We start from the raw sequence: 26,946 nt of genomic DNA on the forward strand, positions 1-26,946 counted from the left end.
GGCACTCTGAGATCAGACCAGGACCCTCAGTCTCCATGGTTACTCAGCCCCAGACCCCTTGAATCAGCATCTGCCAAAGTCCTGCACCGTTCAAAATTAACCAATGCGATCTGCTTCTGTAAACCTGCTTGCTTCCCGCTTGTGCCCTTAAAAACCCTGCACAAATTCCCCTCGGGGCCCTCCGCACTCGTTTGCCTGGAGGACCCCATGCGCATGGAAATAAACTTTTTTTTTCCTCACCAAGAGTTGAGTCCTTGGGGGTCTCTTTCCCTGCGGCGGCGGCCCTAACATTCTGGGGCCAGCGAGATAGCACGCCTCACGGGAGGTGACCTCAACGGCTCTGCGGTGGGTGAGTACGACCGGTCGCTTCTTATTTTTACTCTGAGGATCAATCTACCGGTATTTTACGCCCCGAGCCAAACGGCTCCGATCTAGGGGCAATTTTTGTTACCTGTTTTTGTTATCTGTTCTCTGTTCTCTGGTGACCGGGGGACGCCCCACACGGTTTTCCGTGACTCACCGTCTGCGATAGGATTTTCCTATCGGTCTGGGGAATTTCATTCCCAATCTGTGGTCCGTCCGGGCCAATTCGGAGACACCCTCTGAGGTGACTCATCTGGGCCAATCTGGAGACACCCTGTAAGGTGGCTCGTTTGGAGTGAAACTGATGCGTGAGAGTGAGGTGGCCGGCCTGTTTGTCCTGTGTGTTGTGGGTGTCGTGTTTAGTTATTTGTTGTATCGCGCTTGCGTTAACCGCCCTGTGACCATAGAACATCATGGGACAGTCGACCTCATCCCCATTGTCCCTCACCCTCGACCATTGGTCGGAGGTGCAGAAGAGGGCTCACAATCTCTCCTTGCAGGTCAAGAAGAGTAAATGGCAGAATTTCTGCTCAACTGAGTGGCCCACTTTTTCAGTGGGATGGCCGCCGGAGGGGACTTTCCATCTGCCCCTCATCCTAGCAGTTAAGAACATCATCTTCCACCCAGGACAAGGAGGCCACCCTGATCAGGTCACTTACATCTTGGTATGGCAGGACCTCAGGGAGGAACCCCCACCGTGGGTGAAACCCTTTCTTCCCCCTTCTGACTCCTCTATACCAAAGCTCTTAGCTCTGAAAGGACCTCCCGCTCCGGCTCCAGTCCTGCCCGAGTCTCAGCCTGATCTACCTCTGCTCCACTATGACCGGCCTCTTCCTTCCCAGCCAGCTCAACCTCCCCCATATCCACTCTCTTCTCCAGCCTCCTCGTCTGGATCGAGCACTCCTTCTCCTTCAGCACCCTCTTCACCTGAACCGAACCCCTCTTTTCCTCCAATACCCATGTCCCCTCTGTATCCCCCACTCCCTATGATGGCTTGCTCTGGGTCTACACCTCCAGGGCCCACAGGCCCAGCCCAGAACACTCGAAGCAAGCTACGGCCTGAGGACCCAGTTGTTACCCTTCCCCTTCGCCCCTACGGGCCCATGATAGATGACGGGTCGGATGGAGGGCAGATGCCCGCTTTACAGTACTGGCCTTTTTCTACCTCAGATCTCTATAACTGGAAAAACAATAACCCTCCTTTCTCTGATGATCCGTCTAAGTTAGCAGGTTTAATGGATTCTATCATGTTCTCCCACCAACCCACATGGGATGACTGCCAGCAGCTTCTAGGGGTCCTGTTCACCACCGAGGAGAGAGACCGCATCCTTCTGGAAGCCCGGAAAGCTGTTCCTGGAGAAAACGGCAGACCCACCCAGAGACCAGACCTGATTGATGATTTCTTCCCCTTAAAACGCCCCAACTGGGACCCCAACTCACCTACCGGTAGGCAGCATCTTTCTATCTATCGCCAGACTCTAATGGCAGGTCTCCAGGCGGCCGCAAGGTGCCCCACTAATTTGGCCAAGGTAAGGGAAGTTACCCAAGGGCCCACTGAGACCCCCTCAGTTTTTCTGGAATGCCTGATGGAAGCTTACCGGCGGTACACGCCTTTTAACCCTGAAGAGGAAGGCCGACAAGGCTCAATAGCCATGGCCTTCATAGGACAATTGGCTCCTGATATAAGACGTAAGCTCCAAAGGCTGGATGGTCTGCAAGACCTAACTCTGAGGGATCTTGTTAAGGAAGCTGAAAAAGTCTACTATAAACGGGAGACAGAAGAGGAAAAAGAGTTAGCTAGGGACAAAAGATGAAGCAAGGAACTAGCTAAAATGTTGGCCACAGTTATTCAGGGAAAACCTGAGACAGGAAAGGGAAAGCCCACTCGCCCCCCATTAGACCCTGACCAATGTGCATATTGTAAGGAAAAAGGACACCTGATCAAAGACTGTGAGAAATTGAGAAAGAAACGAGCCAGAGAGGAACGAGAAAAACAGTCCTCGCAGCGGCCCCAAGCCCCCATGCTCGCCTTAGATGAAGAGGACTAGGGACTTCGGGGCTCGGACTCCCTCCCCGAGCTCAGGGTAATGTTTAAAGTGGAGGGGACTCCCATAGAATTCGAGGTCGATATGGGAGCTGTTTACTCGGCCCTTCAGGCCCCCTTAGGGGCCCTTTCAACTAAGAAATCTCTAGTTCAAGGGGCTAACGGGAGCAAATATCGCTCGTGGACCACTGAGCGCACAGTTGACCTAGGCAAAGGAAAAGTAAAACACTCCTTCCTGGTTATTCCTGAATGCCCTGCTCCCCTCCTGGGACGAGACTTATTAACCAAACTGGGGGCGAAAATCTCCTTTGAGCCCCAAGGACCTCAGGTGACATTCCGTAACCCAAAGGTTGGGCAACCCATGGTTACAGTGTTATCTCTAAAATTGGAAGATGAGTATAGGCTCTACAACCACCGAGACCCCCAGCCCATCGCCCCTGCCTGGCTAACTGATTTTAAAGACTCCTGGGCTGAGACAGCTGGGCTCGGGCTGGCAAGCCAGCAACCACCTGTGGTGGTTACTCTAAAAGCCACCGCCTCCCCTATTCGAGTTAAACAATATCCCATTAATAGAGAAGCTCACCTAGGGGTCAAGGTACACATACAGAGACTTTTAGACCAAGGGGTATTGACTCCTTGTCGGTCTGCATGGAATACTCCGCTGCTCCCGGTCAAAAAGCCCGGGGCAAATGACTACAGACCGGTACAGGACTTGAGGGAAGTCAACAGCAGGGTGGAGGACATTCACCCCACCGTACCCAATCCTTATAATCTCCTCAGCGGTTTGAATCCGTCAAGGACTTGGTACACTGTTCTGGATTTAAAGGATGCCTTTTTCTGTTTGCCTTTGCACAAAGATAGCCAGCCCTTGTTTGCGTTTGAATGGACGGACCCCGAGACTGGGTCCACCGGACAATTGACCTGGACGCGCCTCCCACAGGGCTTCAAAAACAGCCCAACCATCTTTGATGAGGCTCTACACAAGGATTTAGCCCCCTTTCGGGCTCAACACCCGAACCTCACCCTCCTTCAATATGTAGATGACTTGCTGCTGGCTGCGGACTCTGAGGGTGACTGCACCAGTGGAACTCAGGACCTTTTACGTGAGTTGGCTATCCTGGGATATAGGGTATCGGCAAAAAAGGCTCAAATTTGTAAACGAGAGGTAATTTTCCTGGGCTACTCCTTAAAAGGGGGGAAAAGATGGCTCACTGAGGCTAGAAAACAGACTGTGGTCCAGATTCCCCCTCCAAAGAGCCAAAAACAATTACGAGAATTCCTGGGTACCGCGGGGTTTTGCCGGTTGTGGATCCCTGGGTTCGCAACCTTAGCAGCTCCCCTATACCCGTTACTGAAGGGGGGATCTCCCTTTGTTTGGGAAAAAGACCACCAGCAGGCCTTTGATGCCATCAAGTGGGCCCTCCTATCCGCTCCAGCCCTGGCCCTTCCTAATGTGGATAAACCCTTTACTCTCTTCATTGAAGAGAAGAAAGGAATAGCGAGAGGAGTACTAACCCAGGGCTTTGGGCCATGGAGGCGTCCGGTGGCCTACCTCTCGAAAAGACTGGACACTGTGGCGAGCAGGTGGCCGCCCTGCTTAAAGGCCATCGCAGCGGCTGCCTTGCTCATCAAGGATGCTGATAAATTGACTTTGGGACAAAAAATAACAATCATTGCCCCGCATACGCTAGAAAGCATCATCCGCCAACCTCCAGACAGGTGGTTCTCAAATGCCAGAGTTACTCATTATCAGAGTCTCTTGCTCAACAAGGACAAGATAACTTTTGGACCCCCGGTGACTCTCAACCCGGAGACCCTGCTGCCGGAAGAAGCTCCGGAACCCATCCTCCATACCTGCCAGGACATCTTGGCAGAAGAGGCCAGAGTACAACCGGACTTATTGGATTACCCCCTACTCGATGCAGAGGTGACCTACTTCACTGACGGAAGTAGCTTTTTGATACAAGGTAAGCGGTATGCGGGGGCGGCTGTGACTGATCATTCCAATATTATCTGGACAGCCAGGCTAGAGGACGGGTCCTCGGCCCAAAAGGCCGAACTGATCGCTTTGACTAAGGCTCTGGAGCTCGCCAAAGGGAAGCGGGCAAACATTTACACGGATAGCCGATATGCTTTTGCAACGGCCCACATCCATGGGGCCATCTACCGCCAGCGGGGACTTCTGACCTCCGCAGGCAAAGAAATAAAACACAAACAGGAAATCCTTCAATTGCTAGCTGCAGTTATGTTACCTCAGAAGGTGGCGATAAGACACTGTAATAGCCACCAATTCCTGTCACGAAGGGAAACAACCTGGCCGATCAGGCAGCAAAATCTGCAGCCATGGGAGGCTCACAGATGTTGGTGACTGATATCAAAGATTCTCCTCCCAAAGAGAAAGCTCAGATTAACCAAACCCCTGAGGCATCTGACCTGACTACTTACATACGACAGGCCCACCGGCTCACCCATTTGGGAGTTAAAAAGCTGTGCCTACTGGCCCAACGCCAAGACTTCCCGGGGGCATCCCCCACTGCCATATGCCAGGTCGCCACGTGGGTTGTGACTAATTGTGAGGCATGTCAATTGACCAATGCCTACCCTGCCAAGCTGGCCCCCGGCAAAAGGCTACGTGGTACTAGGCCTGGACAATACTGGGAAGTGGACCTTACAGAAGTTAAACCTGCCCGATGTGGACTAAAATATCTGCTAGTTTTTGTGGACACCTTTTCTGGATGGACTGAGGCTTTTCCTACCAAAAAGGAAACTGCTGCCATGGTAACAAAAAAGTTGATGGAAGAAATTTTTCCCCGGTTTGGATTGCCAAAGGTAATAGGGTCCGATAATGGGCCGGCGTTTATGGCTAAGGTAAGTCAGGGACTGGCCAACATATTGGGGATTGATTGGAAGTTACATTGTGCTTATAGACCCCAAAGTTCAGGACAGGTAGAAAGAATGAATAGAACTATTAAGGAGACCCTCACTAAATTGGCTCATGAGACTGGCTTAAAAGATTGGACGATGCTCCTGCCTTATGCCCTTTTTCGCGCGCGAAACACCCCGTCAGCCAAACCCCCTAACCTTACTCCCTTTGAGATCCTCTTTGGCACTCCACCCCCCATTCGGGATCTCACTCCCTTAGCTGAACATGCTGCCTTGTTGCCAACCTCCCTGTCTGACAGGCTCATCGCCCTCGACAATCTACAGAGGGACGTGTGGACGCAACTAGCCTCGGCCTACGCCCCCAGTGAGTTCCCTGCACCACATCCGTACCAAGTGGGAGACTTTGTGTTCGTCCAGCGCCACCAACAAGAGACTCTGCAGCCTCGCTGGAAAGGACCATACCAGGTCCTATTGACTACTCCTACAGCGGTAAAGGTTGACGGAATCGCCTCTTGGGTACACGCGTCACATCTAAAGCCTGCTTCAGCGCCAGAGGACGGCTCCTGGGAACTCAAACGGTCTGATAACCCCTTGAAACTTAAACTGAGCCGAAAGACTCTTTGATGCTGTTTCTGTACACTCCCCTTGTGTATTATTGCAAGATGACCCAGCAAAAACCCCAGATTGTAACCCCCTGGGCTATAATGAAATTACTCATGTTAGTGTTAGTCACCCCTACAATAGCTAACCCCCACCGCCCTTGGATCTGGTCTTTGATTAAGTGGGACAACCAAGAGGTGGTCGGCAAGTGGGAAGGATCAGGTAATCCCACTTTTGCCTTCTTTTCCTGCGATATTGTCCCTCAAGCCCCCTGTATGGATCCATCTCAGGGTGTTTACCTATGCCCAACTTCAGTGGAGGGGAGAACCTATTGTAACTCCCCAGGAGAGTATTACTGTGCTTACTGGGGATGTGAGACGGTGGCCACTGCATGGACACCCACCATAAGGGACCAACACATTAGTCTTTCAAGGTTGACTGGAGCTCGCCCAAAGCCCCCCACTTGTTATGGTGGGGCTTGGGATGCCGAGTCGAGCCAGGGACCTGGACCCTGCCTATACCTGCAACTCACGGTCCTCACCCCCCAAGAGCCTTCATGGGTCACAGGAAAAACTTGGGGGTTTAGATATTATCAAAGTGGAAAAGACTCAGGGGGATATTTGTTTATCAAAAAGGAATTAAAACCAGAAACAAAGCCGTCCCCACCGCCACTGGCCTCAACAATTGCTAAAAGACTTTTATCCCCGGGGCCTAAGGCTACCCAAAATCGAGAACACATGACCTCACCTCGCACCCCCTCCGGGGATTTAACTAATCCTCCTGAGTCGGGACTCGTCCCTCCAACCGTGAGCTCTCTTCTCAGCCTTATACTTGGGGCTCATAAAGCCCTTAATCTTACCTATCCAGACCTAGCCCAAGCTTGTTGGTTATGTCTAAGTGCTAACCCTCCATATTATGAGGGGACTGCTCTAAATGATTCCTATACGCTGACCCCTGATTCTGACCAGTGCGATTGGGATCACGTGTTCCACACCCTTCCTTTACCTGGCCTCGCTAGCCGAGGAACCTGTATAGGGACACTTGATAATTGGCCTGCAGACCTACGCCATCGCTGCCTCACACATACCTGCTCCTTCCCCAGAAACCAGTACCTCATCCCTCCCACCGGGGCATTCTGGTTATGTACTACGGGGCTCACCCCTTGTGTTTCCACAAATGTACTCCTTGCAGGGGACAGCTCCTGCATCCTCATAGACCTTATGCCACGCATTAAGTATCTCCCTCCTGACATGCTCCCCCTCATGAAAGGTCGATATAAATGGGAACCTGTCTCCCTGACCCTGGCAGTCTTATTAGGGATAGGTGTGGCAGGGGGGATAGGAACTGGTACAGCAGCCCTCATTACTGGGCTACAGTCCCGCCAGCAGCTCCTTGCAGTTGTGAACCAGGATCTACAGGCCCTAGAGACATCTATAACTGCATTACAACAATCTCTCTCATCTCTATCTGAAGTAGTGTTACAAAACAGAAGAGGCTTAGATCTTTTGTTTTTAAAAGAAGGGGGTCTCTGCGCCGCACTTAGAGAAGAATGTTGTTTTTACATTGATCATACTGGGATTGTAAAAGATGCAATGGAAAAGTTGAGAGAGAGAATCAGATCTCGAGAGCCCCCTTCAAGTGAAGCCAAAGTGTTCTCTTTCTGGGAATCAATCCTGCCCTATATTCTCCCTTTATTGGGACCCCTGGCCGGATTCATTATAGTCATAGCTATAGCCCCTTGCCTCATTAACCGAGTAACCCGGTTTGTGAGGGCCCAGATTTCTCAAGTAAAAGTTATGGTGCTACGTCAACAATATGATCCCTTACCCATACAGGACCTTTAAGATTAAAAGTCATTTGCAAAAAAAAAAAAGGGGGGGAATGAGAGAATCGACTCCCTGTTTGTGATGTAACCCCCCCGCCCCGAGCTATAGAACAGAACTGTAAGGAATGTCTCACTCCCTAATTCTTCCTTGAGATATCGGAGCAGGACAGGAAGGAATGCTTTTGCTAGTCATTAACCACAAGATGTTCTGTCCTCTGTAAAGGAAAAGATAAGTAAAGGAATGTGCTGTTCAAACGAGACCGAGTTGTACCTGGCACTCTGAGATCAGACCAGGACCCTCAGTCTCCATGGTTACTCAGCCCCAGACCCCTTGAATCAGCATCTGCCAAAGTCCTGCACCGTTCAAAATTAACCAATGCGATCTGCTTCTGTAAACCTGCTTGCTTCCCACTTGTGCCCTTAAAAACCCTGCACAAATTCCCCTCGGGACCCTCCGCACTCGTTTGCCTGGAGGACCCCATGCACATGGAAACAAACTTTTTTTTCCCTCACCAAGAGTTGAGTCCTTGGGGTCTCTTTCCCTGCAGCGGCGGCCCTAACACTCTCAGTTTTATATCATTTTTCTTTGTATCTTTTGGGAACTGTTAAATTGTTATTTCTTAATTCCCTTATCATTTTTAAGAGATCTTTCCTTTTATGATCACTAGTTGCAACCTTATCTTCAAGGTCTGAAAGTCTATCTTCAATTTTTTTCAAGCAGTTTTGCCAGCTTTCAGTGGAATATCTAATTTCCTGGATATTTGTTTAAATCAATTTCATGCTATTTCTTTTCTACATTGATCTTTCATAGTTTCCATTCTTTTCATATCATCACCTATTTTTTGTCTATCTCTTTTGTATATTTGCTGATAAATTGCTTTATGAATGTTGAAATTTCTCATTTTAACTGAGAAATTACATATGATCTGATATCCTCTATAGCCTCATGAATTCAATTTTTACTTCATTTGCTATCATTTCAGAAATTTCAAGCATGTGTCTTACATTTTCCTCTATCTCCTTGTCTCCTGGACTAGTTCTGGGTGGGCTGGAGGTCTGAGATTGCATCTTGCCTCTGTGTCTTCCTATTTTCTGTTTCAAAATTTTTTGTTTTGTTTTCTGTCAATGCAGAAGTCCTTGTAAGGTTTGTAGTAGGTAGCCATATCATTAGTATCAACTCTTCTCTAGTAAAAGTCTGTTCCTCATGGATGCTTGTGTGTAGGAGTTTCTTGGCTTCTGGCTGTTTCAAGATCCTACTTTCCCAATTAATTAGGAGTGAGATTTTGGTATCTTTTTGGCTCAGTCTCCAGTTCTTGGTGCTGGGCTGTGGTGAGGTTATTATTCCAGAGCTTCCCAGTATTGTTACAGAAGGGAAAACAACTGATTACAAGAGATACAGCATTCTAACTAAAGTAATATAATTAGCAATAACAATAGCATCAGGCACAGTATAGAAACTAATAAACTGTTATAGCTATTAATTTTTTACCTTGGACAACAGAAGCAAGTCTACAAATATGTAACAGAACCAACTGTAAATTGAGAGCTTTTATGCCACATGCTTACCACTGGTAGAGTGGTTTTACCCTGTGGTGGTGAGATTTAAGAAGAACAGTGGATAAAATAAAGATAACTGAAAGGAAAGTAGAAGCCAGGCTAGAAGACAAAGGATGACCATGCAAACTTTGGGAAGCTAGAGGAGAGGGCAGAAGAAAAAGAATGAGGGAATTAGAAAGGGATTATCTGAAATAAGTCTCTAGGTTTGGGGATGGAGTTAGTTTTCTTGACTGGAGTTCTCCCCAGCCATTTAAAAAAATGAAAAGATAAAAAGAAAAAGTGAAACAAACAAACAAACAAGCAAGTAAAGACAACAACAAACAAGGAGTGAACAGGAGAGGCCTCACCTGCCTGCTTCACTTCTGTGTGTCTTTGTCCCAAGGTCAATGCTGGTTCCCCTACCTTACCACTTACTGGATCATGTTGTTGTTGTTGCTTAGTGTCTTCATGCCCCTCCTGTCCATTCTGTACAACCTAGTGGGACCCTACTGCGTCACTGGTGTTCTCCATGGTCTCTGGGCCTTCCCAAGTTGTTCACCACAGTTTGGGCAGCAGTGAGGGGAGGGGCCATTCTCTGGTCCTCTCAAAGTTCACCTTGGTCATGGTGGCAGAGACAGTGATGAGAATGGCCATGCTCCATGTTGTTCACCTGGGTTGCAGCAGCAAAGATGGCTCTCCTCTTTCTTTTTTTATTTCTCAAAATCTGCTTTTTTCATTTTCCTTTTTCCCAACCCCTCCATCATTACTCGTATTACTATTAAGCTTTATTAAGCTTTAGATATTTAGTTGGCTCTATGCCATTGTTAGTAAATTCCTTTCTATTATTAATGGTAGATACTCATTGCATTTGGTAGACTATGTCAATATTAGTCTTTGTGTCTATATTACAACTGTAGGCCAATTGTCTATTGTTAAGTGTGGGACAGTGGCAATTGTTATTGGTTCTTATGATATGATGATATCCAGTTTGTCTTTCACTCTATTATTGTTTCTTATTTTGTTGCTATTGCTAGGTCATTGCTGTTGCTATCAATGAGTTTTTACTATATGCCAATATCTGGTTTGTCTTTGTGTCATCAACAGTACTAAGATTTATTTCCAGAGAATCTGGTACTGATCTTCCACACTGCACTCTCCTCCCCTCTCTTAAGCGGTAGCCAGAATTCAAGACAGAAGCAAAGGCTTTAGTTAGGTATGCCCAGAGCACATCACTGGAAAGCAGAAACAAATAGGAGACATCTCCAAACTAGCAACAAAGTCTTTCCACTATAATTGCCTCACTATATCCAGCACAAAAAAATTTAAAGGAATAGAAGCATGAGAAAACAAGATAACAAAATGTCTCCAAAGGCTAGCATTTCCTTCAAAACTGATTCATGGGACATAGAAGGGGATGGAATAAAAAACCAAACACCTCAATCATACAAAATAACAAAAGAGGATACAAAAAAACCAAACCAATAAGATGCTCAATGAACTCAAAGTGATATAAAGTAACAGAAAATGGACTTAATAAACAAAATAAGTGAGCCCAAAGTACTTAATAAAAAGCTATGTAAGTTAAGCAGATTAATACAAAACCTGAATGACAATATTAATTAAAAAATTAAAGCTTATGAAAAGGAATAGAAATCCAGAAGATAAAAAATTCATATTGAAAGGAGAGGCAGCAGAAGAGACCAATGAGAGAATGGAGTGTCAGCACTGGAAGACAGACTTGATGTAGGTGGCCATATACTCAGAAATACTTTGAAAACAATGAGAGGTTGTGGAAAATGGATACAACATGATATAATGAAGGCTAAGACTAATATAAATTGGCAAACGATCAGAAGATTGCATGAGTGGCATAAATTATTATGTGATGTCTACACAAATAATACTAGAAAACTCTCCAAATACGAAGAGAGAATTTAATATATAGATAAGCAAAGTATGTGGAAACCCAAATAGCCATGACTGAGAAAGACCTTCCTCAAGACACATCATAGTCAAAATCCCAAAATCAAACACAAGGATAGAATCTTAAAAACTCTTAGAGAGTTGGGGGAACCAATGAAGAAATCAACCTGCCAGCCTTTCTGGTAAACCACACAAGTCACATGGATTCCAGGGAGAGAAAAGTCAGATAGTGCAGCCTATGAGCCTACCAGCATTCAGGCTGAGAATCAAACATCATCCATGTGTCTCGCCATCCCTCCCCCACCCACCCACGCCACCATCCCGTGTCTCCCCCCAAAGCCCAGCAACCAGATGATTCAGAGGACAGGCTGAGCTGATAGCAACTAAGGTACATAAAGCAACTAAATGCTTGCCTTATTTGATTGATTATACAGGCTTGGGGCTGGTGGTCTGAGCATCTCTTGGGAAGATGACACTATGTAATGCAGCAAATATGAGGAATTTCCTTCTACCTTGTCTTTGAAGTCAAATATTGTTTTCACTGTTTGCTTGTTCTTTGCTTAAAAATTTAAAAAAAAAATTTTTAAAAAAAACTTCCCAAATGAGAAAAACCAAGAATCCAGTATATTCATCACTGAATTCTACAAGAACTTCAAGGAAGTTCTGACACCATTATTCCTCAAATGCTTAAATAAAATTGAAAGAGATAGAGTACTCCCAAAGTCATTCCTGGAAGCTAGCATTACTCTGATTCCAAACCAGACAGGGATCCAACTAAAAAGAGAACTATAGGTCGACCTCTTTAATGAACACAGAAGCAAAATTCCTCAACAAGATACTGACAAATAGAATGCATCAATGTGTTAAAAAGATTATGCAGCATGCCTACGTGACCTTCACCCATGGATGCAAGATTGGTTCAACATATACAAATCAATAAATATAATACATCAGAGTTTCTTTTCTAGCTTTCTGCAGGCCATTTTGATAGCAGTAATCATAGCAATTACATAAAGTACTAAGTGAAATCATATCCACAGACATGCACATCTGGGCTTGGACTGACACTTATGTATGCTTACATACACTTTTCTGGCACTTTGAGTCTACTTACAATTGCACAAGCAGCCATTAGGGCTATAACTCAAGATTTTGATCATAAATTAAATCTAAAATTCTGGTCATAACACAAGTTGTTCATATGTTGTCAGTGCATCTTGAGTGTCCACCATAGCAGGTCACAACCTAGCACTTACAAATGTCACCTGACAAATGTCACCTGGTGGCATCTTTGTGAGACTGAACCATCAACCTGAGGGCTATCTCCAAGTAAGTGGTTTCAGAATGTAACTGAATTAATAGGATACCTAGTTGGTATCCAATAAGAGATGGTTGTTGTGGAAATTTCCACACATATTTTGATGACCAGAGATGAACAGTAGATAAAAGTAGAACAAAAAAAATGGTTTTCCCATCAGACTCTATCATTAAGACTCTATTTTTACTCTGTCTCAAAAATTTAGAAAAGACTGATATTATGACTCAGCGTAAAGGCTCTGAGTTCAGTCCCCAGTACCTCAAAGAGAGGTGGGAGGGCTATTTTGAAAATTAAACAAAATAAGTTGTCTGAAACATAGTATAGGTTTAATAATGAACTGGGAACAGTATTGTTTTAACAGACAATGATGAGAGTAACAACTCCATGCACAGAATAACACATCCTAGTTCACCATGAAGTAGTTAAAGAAGGCATAAAAGAGAAACAAAAGAAAATCTCTACCCTGGTAACTCTTTAGACAACATTAATGATATAGCTAGTATTGGTTTTCTTATAATTGTTACTCATATATTCATCTTGCATTTACTGCTGAAAGAGTGTGGACATAAAACAAAATCAAAACTCTAGGTTCTCTTTCATAGGGATACCTACTCCTATTGAGAAGACGACAATAAAGTGCAAAAAATAATTTTAAATTTCATAAAACCATTTGTAACTGAATGACAGAAGAAAGAGGGAAAAAGGAAGCAAGGCAGAAGAGGGGAAAGGATGAAAGGGAAAAGTCACCAAAGTTGGACAGACAAAAACAAGTAGGAAAGCTGAAGCACATACATGAATCTATGTCTAAAACATGGAAAAAGGAAAATAATTATTAAGTTCAAAACGTCCCTAGCTACGCGTTTTCTCAGAATGTAAAACTGTAGCCCTGCCCTTTGAATGTTACCTGAAGCTGCTTTGTGTAGCAAAACTAATCACAGCAGCAATTTTGGCTCCATATGGGAACTTGAGTTAACGTAAACTGCGTAATACCCTACCCTTTTGTTGTTCTTCCTTTTCTAATTATTACCGAGTTAGTTCACTGTTGCTCCTGGTGCTAAAAGCACTATCAGTTAGCATTTCTGTCGTTATTCACCACTGATTCCTCATATACTCTTCTGCCATGTCAGTTGTTAACCATCTGGCACATACTTCTGCTTTGGCAGTGTTTACATATGGCAGTTACAAAGTTAATGTGTCCATGTAGACAGTCAGGATTTCACTCATTCCAAAATACAGTTGCATGGTAACATTTTGTTGATATTAAAAATTGAGGTATTTAACCCCGCTTCCTCATTTTCCATTTTCCATCACCCATTTTCTGGGCCGTGGCTTATTGCTCCATGGGAGAAGACAGCAAAAACATGGCTAAAGAATAGGCTGAAAAGTCAGGCATTGCAAGGCAGAGAAACAATTAGCTAAGCTCCTTTGATATCTATTTGGTATTTTGAGAACCAAGATCAGGAAACCAGTCTAAGCACTTTTCTGGAAAGGCATGAAGTCAACATAGAAAGAAAGAGAAATCCCTACCCTTTATACCCTGGAAATTATGGGAAATGATGGTATGAATAGGGAGAGTGTGTTAAATTAAGGGCCTCGCCTTCCATTCAAGGATAAACTCTTGAAAGGAGCCACTTCAAATATCCTTCCAAAAGGCCTCCTCTTTCCTTCACCCAAAGATATCACAGATCATGTTGGAGAGAAGTGAAGGGGATACCGTGGGAATAAAAATGCCTGGGAATTTTTTCTATAGCATTCTAATATATTACTTATTAATCAAGTCGGACAGTCTTCAATCCTGAAAGATTTAAAAATTAATTTTGAGGAAACCATTATTGATTGACAACATACACTATATATGTTATATATTATATATTTTGTATTTTATATTATATATATATATATATATATATATATATATATATATATGCAACATGCAAGGGTTTTGCTCAATTAAGATTTTCTTTACTTATTTAGAATCACATGAATTTGGGTATACAAAATCAATGCTTCTATCCAAATATAAAACTTACTGTGCTTATCTCATAGAATAATTCAAACTATAGGGAAAATATTTATCTACTTGCAAGAATAAAATGATTAAACATCTTAGAGCACAATTTTCTCACAAAGAATGTAATTTTGGCTAGAAAGATGGATGTGATATTCAGGCTAGTGTTTGCTATGCTAATTATATCAGTCTCCTAATATAAATTTGTTAATGTCAACTAACATTCACTGAACCTTTATTAAGTGCTAGTCAGTGTGCTGAGCACTGACAGTAGTTCTGAGCCTGTCAGGGAGGCAGTTGTCTCCCTTCATAACAAAGGATCAAAACTAGAGGAAATATATATTCATTAAACTTAATGCACAGACTGCTTGTCATTTATAGAGCTGTTACTGCCTAGCAAACCTTACAAACCCATGTAATCACAAAAAGCACATAATAGATCCAAAAGTATGATGGTCCATGATTTGGGGAATAAAAATGACCATAGTAGCAATTTTTGGATAAACAACTTGAAAGACTACAAGACCATTCTCTCAAGAGTGAAATGTGATTACCTCTGGTGTAGAGAAAGATGGGTTCTTGACCCATCAAAAGTGATACCAGACTCTGATTCTTCCAGAACTCTACCATCAACCAAGGTCACTGATGGTATGCTATTTTTTTTTAAACCAGAGATCCAACTCACAACCTTGTGCATGGCAGGCAGATGTTTGTGACACTCAGCTAAATCCCCCATCCCTGTAGGCTCATAGTCTAGACTTTCAGTTATCTTTCAATAAGAAAATTCCTCTTAGTTAACTCTAGAGTCTTGATGAAAACCTTCCAGGAGGCATCTCCATTGCAGCCCCAACCCCACACTGATACTTTACTCCAACCCAACCTCCAAAAGCAATCTGCAGAACTGGAGAGGGAAAGGGGGCTTTCACCCATGGCATATGATCCTGAGAGTAGACTGGAATTTTGGGTTTGATCAAGCCTGACTAGAGTCCCTGGTTTGACATCTTTCTCTGAGCTATAGTCTCATTCATAGGGTTAATGTATTAATCTTGCTGAACAAATGCATGTAAAGCCCTTAGTATTGAATTTGGCATCTGGTGAATTGGACTTAATACCCCTTTTACTGTTACTAATAATCACTCAAATAAAAACAGTTGATGTATCAAATACCTTTCTAAATGCAGGTCATGTGGGAATAATCCTGACATGATCAACTTCTCCTTGACTTTCATGCTAAAAAAAAAAAAAAAAAAAAAAAAACTAAAGAGTAAGACAACTCTCTAAAAGTCTTGCACTGAAGGGTGACAGATCAATCTGTTCAAGTCTATTGCAGAGACAGACCAGCAGAAAATGGATCTTAGCAACCAGAGGAGAAATACAATATTGTATCTCACCCCAGATAAACAGACATGAAGGAAAATCTGAAAGCATCCATGGGGAAGCTTCTGCTATAGTTGATTCCCTGTTCAAAACCTAAGCTGGTCAAATGGTTTTGGCTATCAAGAAATTATGCTAACTTCACTGCTGATTTTGTAATGCTTTGATTTCACATTAATGCCTCTACTCTAAGAGACCATTTTTTAAGTCATAACAAATTTTTAAGAAAAGAACATTCATAATCCCCGGGATACAATTGTTAAAATTTTGATAAATGACCTAATCTTAATTCTTTCACTTCATTTCTCTACTTCCCTTTATACAAAAATTTCTCAAAAACTATTATAATATTGTCTTTAATTCCTTGATTTCTGTTCTTTCTTGGCTTACTCCAATCAAGCTTCTACCACTACCTCCTGCCACAATGGCTCCTGTCAAGATTGCTCATGACATCCATGTTTCTTAACCTGAGGACAGATTCTCAGTCTTGTTTTGAATGACCCTGTCCATAGCATTTGCCTTAGCTTCCCACTCCTGCCTCTTGGAAACACTTTCTTCAATTCCATCACCCATCTCCTTGGTCCTGTCAACCTTCTTTGTGCTTCTGTAACAAGCAGTCTTCCTTTGGGAGTTGTCCATGGCACTTACTCTGTTTTCTCTCCCTTTACCTGACACTCTAAATTCTGAAGGAAAGTTACACTAAAATGATTAAGATGTTAACTGCTAAACAGTCTTGTTTAAATATACAAAACAGAATACCTGGTGATCTTCATATAACATTAGAATTTGTAATGTCTGTCTTTCTTTATTCTTTAGTTCTGTGCAACCAATACAATGCATATAACTGAGAGCTAGGCACATATTTGTATTCCCAGTCACTCAGTAGGCTGAGGCTGGTGGATTCTGAGTTTGAAGCCATCCTGAACAACCTTGGTCCAAAAAAATAAAAATGTCAGTTGCCATGCTTGACTTGTAGAAAAGTGAAGCAATATTTGCATCTAGTCCCAAAATGTCAAGGTCAATCAAGTTTTCCTAGCTAGAATGGGAAAAAAAGGGAAACACCTCCTGAAAGACAAAGATCCCATCAGCACAGAGCCTTCCTGCCGACTGTCTCATGCACCTCCTTTTCCTCCCTATAATAGCCCTGTCACACCTGAGTTCCCTAAGATAAGTTTTAGAAGAGTCCATAGCTTTGTATAATGCCCAGCCCTTCCAAAGTGTTAGCCTTTGAATAATACTGATTTTTTTTTTGACCAACCCTTATCTCCTGATGATTGGCTTTTCTATAGAAAATGTTTCCAGACCTCATCACAGTCTGGAGGAGTTTATGTTTGTAATCCTAAGGAAAAGTTATTGGAATTCTAGTAAATAAATTCCAATCTATGACTTCCAGTGCAACCCATAATGAAAATAAAGAGACTAAGACATATCTGCAATTATGGGGAGCCAAGGGGACCTAAGTCCAGTCAGAACAATGACTAACCAAAACAAAGGCTGCACAACTCAGGGTCAAACCTGTGTTTTATTAATTTGTGCAGAGGGGAATGGCTCTGGATTGAGCAACTGAGGATGACCAGAAGTACATGAGTACTGCAAGCTGGGCTGAGGAGGCCCAATGGCACCTTTGCAAAATGCAGAGAGGTAGGCAGACAGAGTATCAGATTCTAGTAGTAGGTAGCCTCTAAGTTTGAAAGTATCTGCATAACATAGTTTGAGGAAGTATCTTATGTTTGTGGTCATTTACTTCAGCTTTGATAGCTGGCCTTTGTGTGCAGGGATGTCAAAGTCTCTTTCTTGAGGCTCAGACCCTGCCAATAGCATGCCATCTCTCTCTAGGCCTAGTTCATACTTAGTAATAGGGAGCCAAAGGTGGGGCATCACTGACCTATCACATTGTTTCAAAGGCTAAATAAACTTTAGTGCCTTGCCCAGACCCATTTACATTGCTTAAAGCCAATTGAGGGAGTAGAGAATTTTCCTAGCCATCTCTGTATGTATCAATACATGGAAGCAGGGGAAGGGTTAGCCAAAATGGAGACAAGTGGTCTTCTTTCAGGGAGAACCATCCTGGTGATCTGCACACTTTCAAACAGAATGTAAGTAGACATGGATCTAGAAACAATTTTCCCTCTTCTTCCAACTTCCAGCAGTTGGATAACCTAGGTTTCACACCTAAGCCTTCTCTTAAATTCTTCAATGTACAGACCAAAGAATCAGGGCCCCAAACTGCTCACCCACCTTCAGATGCCACTTTTGAGTCCACATCACCAGACCTTTTGCCCTGGCTGTAAAACTGGGATTGCCATGACCAGATCCCTGAATTCGATTAATTTCCTAAAGTAGCTCTCAGAACTAAGGGAAGCACTTCAGTTTACAAAGGATACCAATGAACACCTAAGACTTATGTAGGAAGGGTTGGGGAAGGGTGTGAGGTAGTACATTAGGGCTGGGCAAACCAGATAACTAACTGAAGAAAATATGTCAAGTGTCATAAATTGCCACAGAATATGCACAGAACATAGAATCCAAAATGATTCCATTGCTCCTGAGCACTCTATATGGAAGCAATCAGAAAACTATATTTTCAATTCTTCACTTGAATTTGGTGCTGTTTGCAGAACCAATTAGAAAAGTGCTATTTTCATTCTTTCATTTACATCTGGCAGGAAATCAAGTGAGTCTTTCAATAGGGCAATTTAAATCTGGTGCCAGGCCCAGTGAGTTTCGGGTAAGACAATTACCACAATGCCTTACTTTCATGGATTCCAGACACAAAAGACCCCTTTCTCTTCTCCTCAGGGCTGGTAAAAGACTGTTCACCAGCCCAATCCCACACAGTAGAGCATACATCTTTTCTACCTTCAGTGAATGTAACTTTTGCTGCCTTTTCTGTGTGTCTTGTCTAATTCTTTGTTCAGGACACCAAGAACCTAAAAGAGAATGCCCACGAGGCAATACCATCCATCTGATAACAGGTACAAGCTTCCATATCTTGTGGGTACCACTGTATGGGAATTTCTGCATGTTCAGAAAAACCATAAACCCTGTCCTTTACGGAGCTTCTATCTTGGAATTTCATCCTCTAAAACTTTGAGCTAAATAAGCCTCTTTCCAAGTACAGGCTCAGATATTTGCAAGAGCAACAGAAAACAGATTAATAAAGTACCTCCACTGTGCTATGAGGATTAATACATGTAAAGAAGTTGGGACAGTATCCAGAGCAAAGCATGTGCTGCACAGCACACCGATTAGCACTTCCTCATACTTTCTGTGAATCTTTACCATCACCTTTATCAATTTCCCATCTACAAATCTGTTTCTTCTTCTAGAGTGCTGTGCATGTATTTCAATAGGAATTAGTGGGGAAGGGGTAAAAATCTTATTTTACATGCAAAGAATTAACAGACTGGTAGTTCATAAGCATGTATGTAGAATACTCATATTGTTAAAAATTCATGGAGGAGGTACGGATAGGGATTGGAGTGTGATCTTGTGGAAAATCACTCCCCTAGCATAAGCAGCACCCTGAGTGCCACTCCTAACATCACATTAGAAGAAAGAAAGAAAGGATCCAAAAGCTGACCTGCTTATTCTTAGAATACCCAGCCCCAAGTACTGTGCCCACAGCAAGAACACAGCCCAGAAAGAAACTCACTTCACCCTCTAGTGATTCCTTAGAAGTCCTCACCTGGGGATCAACTAGGCTGCAGTTACTAGTCATATACAAAATTTGAAACATATATCCAAATGATACTGGCTCAATGATTCTGCACCCCCAAATTTGAATAGAAGATAAAACCTACATCTTTAGGTAGAGAACAAAACTAGGATATCAGACATTTACTGTGCCAATAATGGAATTTTATTGCAGGCTTCATTATTTTTTTAGTTTTATCATTTGGAGTCAATTTCCTGATAAGAGAGATGACTTTCTTAGGACTTTAAATCGTACCACATAAGAGACAGTTCCAAGATGGCAGATTGATAAGTAGCAGGGTAGAGAGCCTCTCTGAGAGAAACAACTCAGATGCTAGAATTTAACACCATGGAGAAGCTCAGACAAAAGGAGAGAGATTCTCATGATCCAGGAAGAAACTGCAAAAGAAAAAGAAAAAGAAAAAAAAGAAAGAAAGTGAATGGAAGGCTGGAGATAGATGCACTCTCACCAGAGCTGGTCCATGCTGTGCTGGACATCTTGGAGTTGGACAACTTGTGGCCACTCTGAAGTTGCGGTCACATCAAAATTGGGGTTGGTGAACCTAAGGCCCTTGGCAGGAGGATGCACCACAATGGAGAGCAGAACTTACATGGAGAGCTGCACTGACCCATGGTGAGTGCTTGGAATTTGGGCCTGCAGGGGGGAGTTGACCAGCTGGATGACATATTGGAATTGGGCAGGATGGGCTTGAACCTGGAACCCACAGTTACATCAGTGTGCTGCTCCTGGCCCAAAGTGAACTGGCAGGATCTGTTTGGGCTGGGTCACAGCCCTGGTCAGGACCCAATAGCAAGGGACAAAACTGTCCCAAACCTGTGATGCCTGCACAGCACAGACTAATGTGGTAAAGGCACTCGCTGGTTAACTGGCATGGAGGAGAGGGGCTAGTCCACATTGCCCTTGTGTGCACCTCACAGATGAACAGCAAACTGGAGAGAGCAGCAATCCTCTAGCCAGCATGCTTCAGAAAAACTATAAGCAGTACCAAAAGGACCTGAGACATCCACCATACATCTGTCTGAAAGAAATCAAAAACATAACAAGAGAAAGAAACAATAAAAAGCCTCCAGCTGCTGACCCAGGGAAAATATGTCCAGGAGAGGTAGATACTGAAGAAATTGAGGGCAGCAAACATGTAATATAGGACATGGCATCAGCCAACATAAAGAAATACCTTCGTGATATCATAGACGAACTTAAAACTGAAATTCAAATTCAAGTGAAGCAAGATATAAGAAGATTAATAAAAGAAATGCACCTCTCAAGAAGACACAGATGGAACAATGGGGGAACCCAGAAAAAGGAGCAAAAACTGTAATGAAAAATATAAACAAAATCTAGAATACATGAGACAGATTCAAAGAGATTACCAGGAAATTTGAAACTCCATTGAAAGCTGGCAAAAATGCTTGACAGAAACTAAAGTTAGACTTTCAAAACTTGAAAATAGACTTCAATGTGTGATCATGAAAGGAAAGACCTATTAAAAATAACAAGAAACCAGGAAGTAACAAAACAAAGGCTAGACGATGACAAGAGGATCTATAACTTAAGAATAAAAAATGTGAGCAAGGAACAGGGATAAACACAAATAAAATACAAATGCTATTCACAGAAATAACTAAGGAAAACTTCCCAACCATAGGAAAAGAAATGATATTCAGATATGTGAAGCAAACAGAATTCCAGCCAGCTACAACCAAAACAGATCTACATCCAGACATATAATAATCAAGATCCCAGAAATTCACCACAAGAACAGAATATTAAAAGCAGTCAGAGAAAAGAAACAGATCACCTAAAAAGGAAAGTCCATCAAAATCATGACAGACTTCTCAACACAAACCATCAAATCAAGAAGAGCTTGGAGCAAAGTATTCCAAGCCCTGAAAGAAAATACCCTCCAACCCAGATTGATGCACCCTGAAAAACTGTCTCTCAAAATTAATGGAGAAATAAGATGTTTCCATGACAAACAGGAACTGGGGGAGTTCATTACTACCAACCCAACCCTACCAAAAGTACTGAAAGACATTCTAGAGAGAGAAAAAAATACCAGGATTCCAGCAACAGTGGCAGAGAGGCCTCAGTGAATGGGACAGACAGTGGAATGAAGGAGAAAAGTAGACAACCAATGGCAGAAAAATAGCATAGCAGAGATGAGGCAGAGAAGATTGGCTATAATCTCTAACACAGATGGCCTTGATACACTAACAAAAAGAAACACAGGAAGAGTAAATCAGAGAGTAGATTGAGATGCTCTGAGTGGGAAATATAATCTACCTGAAAGAGGGTTAATGAACCAAAAGTCAAAGATGAAAAAAACAATGCTCTATGTGACAAGGAATCAGAGAGAAATAGGGGTAGCTCATCCAGCAGCTTTAAATAGGTTGAAAAGTCAGGACACTTTTGTGCAGTGGAGAACTACTCAGCTATAAGAAAGGAAAACTTTGAGGCTTTAGTAGATAAAGGAATACAGCTCAAGATCAAGCTTAGGAGTAAAAAGGTTCAGAACCACTTAAGTAGATAGCAGGTTTTCCTTCTAATCTAAAAGCTAAAGGAGTTAGTGGGACCTAAAATGTACAAAGCACCCTGTGAAAGTGAAAGGGGAGGAATTATCTAAAAAAAAGAAGGCAGAGGATATTGTTAGTAGTGTATCAGGATTTAAAATCCACATTATTTTTATCACTGTTTAGTTTAATTTTATTCTGCTCCAGTCTGTCTACTTGTACTATATTTGAGGGCACAGACAGCTGTCCCCAAAATAGTAACCATCCTTAATTTCCTATTAACTTAAACTGAAGCCCTGTATTACTTACACTGTCTTACTATGACTGATCTTATTTGAATCTTGTTTGTTAGATCACTGTTTTGTCTTGACTGATTTTATTTGAATCTGGTACGCTTAATAGTAACAGGTCTGAGAGTAGAGGCAACTACTTTGAAGATGACAAGATTTAATAGGATACCCATTCCAGTTTATTAACTGCTTTTTAAGTCCTATAATGTCTCCAATGTTTAATAATCTTTAATAGTGCAATGTACTGCTATGTTCAATTATGCTATGTCTGATGATATAGACAATTCTGTTGAAAATGACAAGAGACATCATAGTAACCACTGTAGATCACCTAGCATTGTGGTTTTATATGTCTTTTTCATTTCATGCTTTTCTATGAATTTTTTTATTGTCTTGTTTTGATTTGTTTTTCCCTCTTATACAAAAAGGATAGGTATACATGTAGAGACTCATGCATGCATAGAACTTCTAAACGGTTTACAAGAATTGATTATATAATGCATGATGTAATGAACAGATACTTTGAAGAAAAAGAAACACTAAGATATCCAGTGCTAATTCTGTAGCATCATGACATAAAATCTAGCAATACTATTATTATCTGTCCAGAGTGATATTAGTCTGTTCTCTTTTGTTTAATTTCAACATATGTAAAGGTATGGACAGCTATTTTGAAGAGAATGAGAGATATTATGGCAGCCCTTGTTGACTTCCCTATTATCTGGTCTTGAAGACCTAAAATGCCTTCATCATCCTGTTCTGATCAGTTTAATACTATTTCATTTGGTATGAATTCACTGTGTTTGAAGATACAGACAACTATTTGGGAGAAAACAAAAGACAATATGATAGACAATGAAGATCTCTGATAGTCTTGCTTTGAAATCTGTATTTCTTAAATTGTTTTCTTATGATATATTTTGTTCTGTTTTGTTATGTTTAATTTTTCCCTTTTTAAAATAAAAAAATCTGCCACATAGCTAGGGTGCTGAGTTGCCTATGTATAGGGCTGGCCTCAGTGACACCACTTGGCTGGAAAACTGCTAAAATAAAATAATAATACCCCTAGTCAAAATTGGCATGAAGCACTCACTGGACAGATGTTTGTTGATTTTATGTGAGCCACAATTTTTAAAAAGCTTCAGTTCTCTGAGGCATTTACCTTTACCTCTCTGAGATGGCGGCGTGGGGGGCAGAAGTTGAAAGAACCCTGTCATGTGAGCTGCTTGAGTCTCAGCCTGCACTCAGGCTCCAAGTGTGTGCCTGTGGTGAACTGATAACTGGTGATCAACTTGTACCACCAGCTGAACTGAATCACTGAGGTGCTGAGTGTGGATGGCCCACCTGAGGATTGTTGCTAACATAAACAGGATAACTGGAGAGCAAGAGTAGTGTTGTTGGTTCTTCTTGATGTTGTTGGTTCTCCTGTTACCACAGGTTCTCCTATTGCCATGATTCTCCTGGAGGAGCTTGTTGAGCTTCTTTCCTCTGACAATGAGCTTTTCTAATCATCAGAAGCTCTCAGGACCATGTTGCTGACTGCGGTTCCCTTTGGGGAGCTCTGCTATTTACTTTGAGCATTGCTTCCTGGCTCCAGAGGGAAAGATAGTGTGCTATTCAATCTCCTGGGGACGCTTGTCATGCTACCTTCCTGTTACGAACTCAGTTATTCTGTTAGAGGATCTCAGGACCTCATTGTCACTGAAGATGGTTGTGGTACTTTTCAGGGGAGCCTGGTTCTTATTTTGAGCTTTGTTTCCTGACTTCAATGCAGAACCCTTCAATGCAGAAAGCTGCTGGCACAGATCCTTCATCCTTCTGGCACAGACTTCCCAGCTTCTACCACTGACCTTGGGGCTTTGCCAGCACAGAAGGGAAGACTTTCATGAGTCATTGTTGTGAGCTCTAGGCCTCCAGTTGGACTAGTAGGAGGCATTGTCATGGGCTCTAGGTCTTCAGCCGAATTCATGCAGCACATTGCTATGGAATCTAGGTACTCATCTAGATTCTCTAGAGCTTTAGTGTGTGGACAGATTTTCTGTGCTTTCTTTGTATTTGACTCTTTGGGTAACCATTATAAGTAATACTATAAATTATGTGTCCAGTATTATCTTGTTCTCCTTGCAAACTCTGACTACAACAGTGCCCAAGAGCCATCATAAATGAGGACTTGCTACAGCAGCCATGCCCAGCCCTGTGCTGAAGGCCCACCTCACAGGCCTGCAGGCAGGACTGCCCACCACAGACTTCCTGCAAGTCATATCCTCAACCGGAGTGTAACTTCGTGGAAGCGGGGCTGGGGGTTTAGCTCAATGGCATAAGCGCCTGCCTTGCAAGCAGGCAGTCGTGAGTTTGATCCCTGGTACCGATAAAAACAAAAAAGACAAAAATAAATAAATAAATAAAGTAAAAAAACTTAGTGGACGCAACAAACCCTGAGAAAGTCCATTGCTAAAGGTGCAGAACATAGGCAGAGGAGGAAACCTTGAGAACATGGAGGTTTTTCAGTTGAACTCTAAGAGCAGACAGTGAGATGTACAGTTCTAATTACAGAGAGCAGAAATCTTTATTTACACTTTATCTTCATTTGTATCTTTAATGAACACCGGCTAATGGCACATGTGAATTGGAACAGCCTTAACTACTGTTTTCTACAGCTTGTCATTCTTATGAGCCAATTACAAGGAGCAGCTCATTGCTGAGTGCAGCAAACTTCAGGCTCATTATGCCAAACAATTGTCTCATCAGTAACAGTGATCCTTTTAATCCCCCACAGACAAGGAGGAAGCCGGAGACAATAAAAGGACAGCTCAGAGCCTGGAACAGCTCATGGCTGTGTGGTGCTCTATCATCTGGAAGTTTCACCCTTGTCCTGTACAAGAGCTCTCCTAACTCTTTCACCTTCACTCACTGTGCTAGCTAAAGAATACAGCATTCCATATTGTCAAGGAGCCTCAAAAGAAGAAAATAACACCATTCCTTTCTCCTCCTATAAGCCAGGCACTGATCTAGCTGCTTTCCACTGGTGTATCCCTAACCACAGTCTCATGTGAGACGATGGCCCCCATTTACAGGCAAGAAACTGGCTGTTGGTCTAGTGCCATGATTCTGGTAAAATATTCGCACTATACAAGAATCACTTGGGTCTCATTAAAACATAGCTCGTTGGCCCACACCAGAGTTTTTGATTCAGTAGTTCTTAGGGTTCAGGTGGTACTGGGAATTTGCATTTCCAACAGTTTCCCAGAGGAGGTTCATATTGTTGGTCTGCTATGGTTAGAACGTGTCACCTGAATCTTCATTTGTTAGAAACTGAATCTCCAAGTTCATATGTTGACAGTATTCAGAGGTAGGACTTTTGGAAAGTCATAGAGCGGGATGAGTTTGTGATGGTGGAGCCCTTATGAGGGTTTTGTAAGAAGAGAAAGAATGACCTGAGCTTGCTTGCTCCACTTCTACAATACCTTACATCTTGTCTGAGCAGCAACAAGACCCCTACTGGATGCTGGCTGTTCATAAATGACCCAGCCTTAGGAATTCTCTTAAATAAATAGAAAATGGGGGCTGGGGATTTAGCTCAGCAGCATAAGCACCTGTCTTGCAAGTGTGCAGTCGTGAATTCAATCCCTGGTACTAAAAAAAAAAAAAAAAAAAGAAATAGAAAATGAATGAAGTCATGGTTCTGGCTTACATTTTGAGAACCACTGGAATAGCAAAAAAATAAAAATAAATCAAATACAAATCTTATGACTTTCAGTATAACTGGCAAATTGATAAACCAGCTGAATCTTGACTACAAAATAGAACTGATGGCACCTGCTTTCTAGGGATGAACCTAATCTTTTCAGCTGCACTAAATTTGTGAAAGTACTTAACACCTTGCATGGTCACTGCTTATCCTTCCAATCCCCCACCCCCATTAGATCAGACACAAGTATCTTGTTCATCATGGTATCCTCATTTGGTCTTCAATAAACATCTGTGTGGACAGATGGAGTCCCTGGGAGACCTGCATGAAAGATTTTCTTCTCTCCAGATTCACTTATTGGAAGTGGACAGATAGGTACTGAATGTAAGAGATCACTGACAGAGCACCCAGATACCCCACCTTGCTCTTGATAGCCCTCTGTTTTGCTGTTATTCAACATAATGATGCCCTATTTCACAATAAAAAGGGTCCACATTTGGAGAATAGATTATATGCAACTTTATGATTGATAGAAACAAGAGCTGATGTCAACTGACAAAAGACATTCAAAAGCAAGTCGTTTATAACTTCAGAGTCCCAGGAGAGAATTCTGAGACCACTGGCTATGAGAGAGAGGTTGGGGATATCATTTGCCAAAACTCCCCAATCTTTGCTCTTTGGAGCTTTAAAAGTACAAAATAACTCTTCACCTCCTCTTCTCTCTGCAAGTCAGAAAGGCTATTTTGTGAAACACCACCAGGCTGCTTCCAACATACTGTGTGGATTGTAGGCCCAGGAAAGTCTTTCCAATTAAATTCCCAACATCTTAAGGAAATAAGGCGTGTTCATCATTGGTTTTATTTTCC

General features: G+C 42.6%; 1 protein-coding gene across 1 annotated transcript; it reads left to right on the plus strand.

Moving 5' to 3' along the window:
* Positions 1-323: 323 nt before the first annotated feature.
* On the plus strand, positions 324-5,108 carry LOC134478189 (uncharacterized). Its single transcript, XM_063258720.1, is given in 5 exon segments — positions 324-1,153; positions 1,262-3,443; positions 4,179-4,667; positions 4,766-4,962; positions 5,018-5,108. Coding segments are annotated over 5 exon segments (3,336 nt in total). The 5' UTR covers positions 324-776.
* Positions 5,109-26,946: the final 21,838 nt, after the last annotated feature.

This window comes from Cavia porcellus, unplaced genomic scaffold, assembly GCF_034190915.1.
Source record: "Cavia porcellus strain 051 isolate PalLab524CR breed Dunkin Hartley unplaced genomic scaffold, mCavPor4.1 scaffold_12, whole genome shotgun sequence".
In the NCBI taxonomy this organism is placed as follows: domain Eukaryota; kingdom Metazoa; phylum Chordata; class Mammalia; order Rodentia; family Caviidae; genus Cavia; species Cavia porcellus.